The sequence below is a fragment of the Pristiophorus japonicus genome, chromosome 12, assembly GCF_044704955.1.
Source record: "Pristiophorus japonicus isolate sPriJap1 chromosome 12, sPriJap1.hap1, whole genome shotgun sequence".
NCBI classification, from domain to species: Eukaryota; Metazoa; Chordata; class Chondrichthyes; family Pristiophoridae; genus Pristiophorus; species Pristiophorus japonicus.
In genome coordinates, this window is record NC_091988.1 from 202,531,166 (window position 1) to 202,539,891 (window position 8,726).

General features: G+C 59.0%; 1 protein-coding gene across 3 annotated transcripts in view; it reads right to left on the reverse strand.

Moving 5' to 3' along the window:
- Window positions 1–8,726, reverse strand: part of LOC139277667 (14-3-3 protein beta/alpha-1-like) — a 29,937-nt gene that overhangs the window by 20,601 nt on the left and 610 nt on the right. The window contains exon 2 of one of the 3 annotated variants that reach the window (XM_070896453.1): window positions 963–1,132. The exons of 1 other annotated variant lie outside the window; for it this stretch is intronic. In XM_070896453.1, the coding sequence (XP_070752554.1) occupies window positions 963–966 (4 nt within the window). In that variant the 5' untranslated portion in view covers window positions 967–1,132. Of the gene's footprint in view, window positions 1–958; window positions 1,133–8,726 lie in introns of all 3 variants that reach the window. One more of the 3 variants, XM_070896454.1, reaches the window with a different exon arrangement.

The following is an 8,726-nucleotide window of genomic DNA, read 5'->3' on the forward strand; positions in this document are numbered from 1 at the left end:
AAAAGTCCCAGAAAGCACTGTACCTTGCAGTTACACAGCACCTTGACTGTTGTAAAGCGCTTCACAGGAGCGTGAGCAAATCGGACACCGAGCCACATAAGGAGATGCTGGGACAGGTGACCAAAAGCTTGGTCAGAGGTAGGTTTTAAGGAGCGTCTTAAAGGAGGAGAGAGAGACGGAGAGGTTTAGGGAAGGAATTCCAGAGTTCAGGGCCCAGGCAGATGAAGGCATGGCCACCGATGGTGGGGCGGCTAAAATCAGGAGTTACACAAAAGCCAGAATTGGAGGAGCGGAGCTCTGGGGCTTCCCACACAGTCAGCTTTTCGAAGCAAGAAACGCGTGCACACGGTATGTTGAAGGGGCTACGCTGCGTCCAAACAAATTACAGGGAACATGGTTGTAGGACCGGAGGAGGCAAAAGCGATAGGGAGGGGCGAGGCCAGGGAGGGATTTGAAAGTATTCTAAAATCGAGGCGTAGCCAGACCGGGAGCCAGTGTAGGTCAGCAAGCACAGGGGCGATGGGTGAACGGGACTTGGTGCGAGGGTTAGGATACGGGCATCCGAGTGTTGAATGACCTCAACTTTACAAACAGGCTTAGACGTAGCAGCGAAGGTACTTGGGAGGAGGCTTCTCAACGATGGGAAGACACACAGAAACCGAGGCACTTGTGACAAGAGCCGAAATAGTTAATAGTTAAAATTACTGGTCAATTCAATAGATCCTAACCCAGCTACAGTAACACCATTCAGGAACTGGTTCTTACAATAAACAATATTTGTTCAATATACCAGCAACTTATAAAGGAAAAAAAGGCTGATTTTTAGTTTTTACAGTTTAAGAGTTTGCAGAAGCCAAAGGTCCAACACGACCTGTAAACGTACAAGCATTCACGCCACAATTTAACGTTACTAACATCATGCTGCTCAACCATTTTGATTCTTTGTCGATCCTCTCACCTACTCATTAACTTCCAATGTCTGTGTAGGTAATTGTCAGCTCCCTTCACTCCACCAGCAACCTGCTCACTGGGCAAATGGAAACCGGAGATGTGACTCCCACAAGCAGAAACCCAAAAGCGCTTGGCTTATGATGCAACTCGTCTCATCAAACTGGTTGGACCAGTACTCCCACTGCGAACAAACAAGCTGTTACAACTCCTGTAAGGCCGAGTTCCAAAACGAGCAGCTCAGAACCAAACGCAACCAATGCGCTTCTTATGGGGAGCGACAGAATTATTGCACAGTCTCAAACATGTTCCCCCCACCCCCCCCTGCTCGGTAAGGCCCAGCACCGAGCTATCTGGGGGATCCACTCTGCTGTACTTATTCCCAACTCAGCAATTAAACAAATAGCTCAAACTGATCAGGTCTGTCACTGGCGCCTGTAGTGGCGTCAGCCAATCAAGAGGCACTTTTATATTGCTGTACATGCTGCTCGGTATTGAAGCACTGGAGAAAGTGCACAGATTTGTAAGGACGCTACCAAATTTGGGTCATTGAATATATTTAAGGTGGAGATACAGATTTTTGAACGATAAGGGAGTCAAGGGTGCGGTTGGGGAAGTGGAGCTGAGGCCAAGATCAGATCAGCCATGATCTTATTGAAGGCGGGACAGGCTCGAGGGGCAATGGTCGACTCCTGCTCCGATTTCTTATGTTAATGGAAAGGATGCAACATTTGAGCAGGTTAGTCTTCTCTTTTCAAAAGAAAAGAGACCCAATAGAAGTCTTTAAAATTCTGAATGGATTTGAAAGGGTAGAAAGTATTTCAACTTGTCGGTGAGTACGGAACAAGGGGGGAATAAATAGACTATAGCTACCAACAGACCAAACAGAGAATGTAGAAGCAATCCCTTTACACAGAGTGGTGAGAAAGTGTCTACATGGAGTGGTTGGAGCAGAGAGCATTGATATATTTAAGGAGAGGCTTGATGCATCCATGAGGGAGAAGGAAGTAGAGGTTGGGAAAAGGTCATTGGAGCAGGAGGGGGCTAGAGTGGAATATAAACCACGGCACAAGCCAGTCGGGTCGAGTGGCCAGTTTCTGCGTGACCGGTTCGATGCAATTCAACAGCCGATGACCAATTATTCCAACATAGTCTGCCTCTGATAATTCATTTCTTTTGCACTAAAATATGTAAATTATCCAATATTTTGGAATTAAGCATCATATAACAAGGTGGGAACTTACTGCAAAAAAAAAAGTGAATCATCAGATAACGTGAATCAAACAACTTTGAATAAGCAATGCTTACAGAGCATATCTCCCAGTCCCCAAGCTGTAAGACGCTTTTGGACGTCTCAGGTCGTGAAAGGCGCTATACAATTGCAAATCTTTTGCTCTTCCTCATTTCACAGCGCTATTACACCAGTATCCTATGTTATCGTATTACTACTCCAGTCCGTCTGTTACTGGGCGATGACACCAGTCCCACACAAGATTGGAGTAAAGCCCGTATCACTACTCCAGTCTCACTCAATCGCTACACCAGTCTCCTGCTTTCTGCCCGTCCCCTAACTGCTGCCACACTGTTCCCGTGGTACTGTGCCATTATTCTAGTCTCCCCTGTGCTGCTGCACTGTTCCCATGGTACTGTGCCATTATTCTAGTCCCCACAGGATATTTCCCCCCTAGAACTAGCGGGCATAGTTTCAGAATAAGGGGCCGCCTATTTAAAACGGAGATGAGGAGGAATTTCTTCTCTCGGAGGGTTGTAAATCTGTGGAATTCTCTGTCCCAGAGAGCTGTGGAGGCTGGGTCATTTAATATATTTAAGGCGGAGGTAGACAGATTTTTGAGCGATAAGGGAATAAAGGGTTATGGGGAGCGGGCAGGGAAGTGGAGCTGAGTCCATGATCAGATCAGCCATGATCGTATTGAATGGCGGGGCAGGCTCGAGGAGCCAGGTGGCCTACTCCTGCTCCTATTTCTTATGTTCTTAAGTCTCAATCCCCAATTCTGCACCATTACTGCAGACTCTCCTGGTTATAGCACTTACTGTAGTCTCCCTAGATTTTTTTTTGCATGCTAAATGCAATCTCACTTTGCATTCTTGCTATTATTTCACTCTTTCCGATGTCCCTACATAATTACTATTCTCTCCCAATTTATTGTCCGATTACGGTCATCTCCCTTGCGTTGCTGCACGATTACTCGAGCCTCCACTATTAATGCTCGATTACTCCAGTGCGCCTGTGTTACTGGAATACTCTTAACTCTCCCCTTGTATTCCTACATCAGACCAGTCTCTCAATGGTACTGGAGTACAGTCCTGCATTATTACTCCTCCCATTGCCAAGTTGCTGCATTACTCCAGCCTCCCTGGACTGTTACTGCACCCTCCTGGGGATACTCCATTATTGTACTATTACTCAAGCATTTCTGTGCGCCCTGATTTTCCACATTACTCCAACGTTTGCCCAGTACTCTATTAACCCAGTCTCTCCCAGTTAGACCCCGATTACTCTCATCTCTGCCCATGACTCTAGTTTTTCCGTTATTGCAGTCCCATTATTCCGACTAGACAGGCTGATGGAATGGGTGGACATGTGGCAGATGAAATCTAATGCAGGAAAGTGCAAAGTGATACATTTTGGTAGAAAGAATGAGGGGAAATAACTCCAGATTACTTCAGTAACCGCCTTATACTCCCAGATTACTCCGGCCTCTTTCACTCCTCCCAGACTCCCCCTCACTTACTTTCTCCCTCTCTCTCTCTCTCTCTCTCTCTCCCCCGCTCAGTCTCTTCCAACCCCCTCCTCATTTTCTCTCTTTCACCCCCAGTTTCTCTCTCTTCCCACCTCCGACCCCGCTCCCGTCTCTCACTCGCTCCTGTCTCTCTCTGCCACCCCACCAGTCTCTCTCCCCCAGTCAGTCTCACTCTCCCTCCCCCAGTCTCTCTCACCACACCACACCCCACCCTCCCACCACCGTCCCTCTCTCACTCTCCCCCCCCCCCCCCCCCCGTCTTTCTCACACTCTCCTCCCACCCCCCCCCCAGTCTCTCTCACATTCCCTCTCCCCCCCCACCACACTCACATCCTCTTTCCTCCCAGTCTCTCAATCACTCTCCCTCCCCCGTCTCTGGCTCACGCCTTCTCTCCCCTCCCTCCCCCGGTCTCTCTCTCTCTCTCTCTCTCTCTCTATCTATCTATCTCTATCTATCTCTCTCTCCTCCCCCCCGCCCCACTCCCCGTCTCTCTCTCTCTCTCTTCCCCCCCCATCTCCGTCTCTATCTCTCTCCCCCCCCTCCCCGTCTCTATCTCTCTCCCCCCCCCCTCCCCGTCTCTATCTCTCTCCCCCCCCCTCCCCGTCTCTATCTCTCTCCCCCCCTCCCCGTCTCTATCTCTCTCCCCCCCTCCCTATCTCTCTCCCCCTTCCCCATCCCCCCATCTCTCTTTCCCCCTCCCCCCATCTCTCTCTCCCCCTCCCCCCATTCTCCCATCTCTTTCTCCCCCTCCCCCCATCTCTCTCTCCCCCCCCCATTACCCCGTCTCTCTCACCCCCCCCCCTCCCAGTCTCTCTCTCCCCCTCCCCCCGTCTCTCTCCCTCCGCCCCCAGCCTCCCTCGCCCCCATCCTCCCTCTCTCTCTTCCCCCCCCCAGCCTCCCTCTCTCCCCCTCCCCCCAGCCTCCCTCTCTCCCCCTCCCCCCAGCCTCCCTCTCTCCCCCTCCCCCCAGCCTCCCTCTCTTCCCCTCCCCCCAGCCTCCCTCGCTCCCCCTCCCCCCAGCCTCCTTCGCTCCCCCTCCCGCACAATCTCTCTCGCTCCCCACCTCCCTCCCAGTCTCTCTCTCGCGCCCCACCTCCCTCCCCGTCTCTCCCTCTCGCTCCCCACCTCCCTCCCGCTCCCCACCTCCCTCCCCGACTCTCTCTCTCTCTCTCGCTCCCCACCTCCCTCCCCATCTCTCTCTCTCTCGCTCCCCACCTCCCTCCCCATCTCTCTCTCTCTCGCTCCCCACCTCCCTCCCCGTCTCTCTCTCTCGCTCCCCACCTCCCTCCACTTCTCTCTCCCTCCCTCACCCCCCTCCCCGTCTCTCCCTCCCTCACCTACCCCCCTCCCCTAGTCTCTCCCTCCCTCACCTACTCCCCTCCCCTAGTCTCTCCCTCCCTCACCTACCCCCCTCCCCCAGTCTCTCCCTCCCTCACCTGCCCCCCTCCCCCAGTCTCTCCCTTCCCCCCCCCTCCCCCAGTCTCTCCCTCCCCCCCCCTTCCCCGGTCTCTACCTCCCTCCCCCTCCCCCAGTCTCTCCCTCCCTCCCCCTCCCCAGACTCTCCCTTCCCCCCCTCCCCCAGTCTCTCCCTTCCCCCCCTCCCCCAGTCTCTCCCTCCCTCACCTACCCCCTCCCCCAATCTCTCCCTCCCTCACCCCCCTCCCCCAGTCTCTCCCTCCCTCCCCCAGTCTCTCCCTCAACCCCTCCCCCAGTCGCTCCCTCACCCCCTCCCCCAGTCGCTCCCTCACCCCACTCCCCCAGTCGCTCCCTCACCCCCCTCCCCCAGTCGCTCCCTCACCCCCCTCCCCCAGTCTCTCCCTCAACCCCTCCCCCAGTCGCTCCCTCACCCCCCTCCCTTAGTCGCTCCCTCACCCCCCTCCCCCAGTCGCTCCCTCACCCCCCTCCCCCATTCTCTCCCTCCCTCACCTACCTCCCTCCCTCACCTACCTCCCTCCCTCACCTACCTCCCTCCCCCAGTCTCTCCCTCCCTCACCTACCTCCCTCCCCCAGTCTCTCCCTACCCCCCCTCCCCCAGTCTCTCCCTCCCTCACCTCCCCCCCTCCCCCAGTCTCTCCCTCCCTCACCTACACCCCTCCCCCAGTCTCTCCCTCCCTCACCCCCTCCCCCAGTCTCTCCCTCCCTCAGCTACTCCCTCCCCCAGTCTCTCCCTCCCTCACCTACTCCCCTTCCCCAGTCTCTCCCTCCCTCACCTACTCCCCTCCCCCAGTCTCTCCCTCCCTCCCCCAGTCTCTCCCTCCATCCCCTCCCCCAGTCTCTCACTCCCCCCCCTCCCCCAGTCCCTCCCTCCCTCACCTACCCCCCTCCCCCAGTCCCTCCCTCCCTCACCTACCCCCCTCCCCCAGTCTCTCCCTCACCTACCCTCCCTCCCCCACCTACCCCCCTACCCCAGTCCCTCCCTCCCTCACCTACCACCCTACCCCAGTCCCTCCCTCCCTCACCTACCCCCCTACCCCAGTCCCTCCCTCCCTCACCTACCCCAGTCCCTCCCTCCCTCACCTACCCCCTCCCCCAGTCCCTCCCTCCCTCACCGACCCCCCTCCCCCAGTCCCTCCCTCCCTCACCGACCCCCCTCCCCCAGTCTCTCCCTCACCTACCCCCCTCCCCCAGTCTCTCCCTCACCTCCCCCCCCCCCCTCCCCCAGTCTCTCCCTCACCTACCCCCCCCCCCCACAGTCTCTCCTTCACCTACCCCCCTCCCCCAGTCCCTCCCTCCCTCACCTACCCACCTCCCCCAGTCTCTCCCTCAACTACCCTCCCTCCCCCCCTACCCCAGTCCCTCCCTCCCTCACCTACCCCCCTCCCCCAGTCTCTCCCTCACCTACCCCCCTCCCCCAGTCTCTCCCTCACCTACCCCCCTCCCCCAGTCTCTCCCTCAACCCCCTCCCCCAGTCTCTCCCCCCCTCACCTACCTCCCTCCCCCAGTCTCTCCCTCCCTCACCTACCTCCCCAAGTCTCTCCCTCCCTCACCCAGTCACTCCCTCACTCACATACCTCCCTCCCAGTCTCTCCCTACCTCCTCCCCCAGTCTCTCCCTCCCTCACCTAACCCCTCCCCCAGTCTCTCCCTCCCTCACCTACCCCCCTCCTCCAGTCTATCCCTCCCTCACCTACCCCCCTCCCCCAATCTCTCCCTCCCTCACCTCCCCCCCTCCCCCAGTGTCTCCCTCCCTCACCCCCTCCCCCAGTCTCTCCCTCCCTCACCTACCCCCTTCCCCCAGTCTCTCCCTACCTCCCTCCCCCAGTCTCTCCCTACCCCCCTCCCCCAGTCTCTCCCTCCCTCACCTACCCCCCTCCCCAGTCTCTCCCTCCCTCCCCCAGTCTCTCCCTCCCTCCCCCAGTCTCTCCCTTTCCCCCCCCTCCCCCAGTGTCTCCCTCCCTCACCTACCCCCCCTCCCCCAGTCTCTCCCTCACCTCCCCCAGTCTCTCCCTCACCTCCCCCTCCCCCAGTCTCTCCCTCACCTCCCCCAGTCTCTCCCTCACCTCCCCCTCCCCCAGTCTCTCCCTCACCTCCCCCAGTTTCTCCCTCCCTCACTTACCTCCCTCCCCCAGTCTCTCCCTCCCTCACCTACCTCCCTCCCCCAGTCTCTCCCTCCATCACCTACCCCCCTCCCCCAGTCTCTCCCTCCCTCACCTACCCCCCTCCCCTAGTCTCTCCCTCCCTCACCTACCCCCCTCCCCTAGTCTCTCCCTCCCTCACCTACCCCCCTCCCCTAGTCTCTCCCTCCCTCACCTACCCCCCTCCCCTAGTCTCTCCCTCCCTCACCTACCTCCCTCCCCCAGTCTCTCACTCCCTCACCTAAGCCCCCTACCCCAGTCTCTCCCTCCCTCCGTCCCCTCCCCCAGTCTCTCCCTGCCTCACCCCACTCCCCCAGTCTCTCCCTCCGTCCCCTCCCCCAGTCTCTCCCTGCCTCACCCCACTCCCCCAGTCTCTCCCTCCCTCACCTGCCCCCCTCCACCAGTCTCTCCCTCCCCCAGTCCCTCCCTCCCTCACCTACCCCCCTCCCCCAGTCCCTCCCTCCCTCACCTATCCCCTCCCCCAGTCCCTCCCTCCCTCACCTACCCCCCTCCCCCAGTCTCTCCCTCCCTCACCTACCCCCCTCCCCCAGTCTCTCCCTCCCTCACCTACCCCCCCTCCTCAAGTCTATCCCTCCCTCACCTACCCCCCTCCCCCAGTCCCTCCCTCCCTCACCTACCCCCCTCCCCCAGTCTCTCCCTCACCTACCCTCCCTCCCCCAGTCCCTCCCTCCCTCACCTACCCCCCTACCCCAGTCCCTCCCTCCCTCACCTACCCCCCTACCCCAGTCCCTCCCTCACCTACCCCCCTACCCCAGTCCCTCCATCCCTCACCGACCCCCCTCCCCCAGTCCCTCCCTCCCTCCCCGACCCCCCGTCCCTCCCTCCCTCACCGACCCCCCTCCCCCAGTCTCTCCCTCACCGACCCCCCTCCCCCAGTCTCTCCCTCACCTACCCCCCCCTCCCCCAGTCTCTCCCTCACCTACCCCCCCCTCCCCCAGTCTCTCCCTCACCTACCCCCTCTTCCCACAGTCTCTCCCTCACCTACCCCCCTCCCCCAGTCTCTCCCTCCCCCAGTCTCTCCCTACCTCCCTCCCTCACCTACCCCCTCCCCCAGTCTCTCCCTCCATCACCTACCCCCTCCCCCAGTCTCTCCCTCCATCACCTACCCCCTCCCCCAGTCTCTCCCTCCCTCACCTACCCCCCTTCCCCAGTCTCTCCCTCCCTCACCTATCCCCTCCCCCAGTCTCTCCCTCCCTCAGTCTCTCCCTCCCTCACCTACCCCCCTCCTCCAGTCTATCCCTCCCTCACCTACCCCCTCCCCCAATCTCTCCCTCCCTCACCTACCCCCCTCCCTTAGAGTCTCCATCCCTCACCCCCTCCCCCAGTGTCTCCCTCCCTCACCCCCTCCCCCAGTCTCTCCTTCCCTCACCCCCTCCCCCAGTCTCTCCCTCCCTCACCCCCTCCCCCAGTCTCTCCCTCCC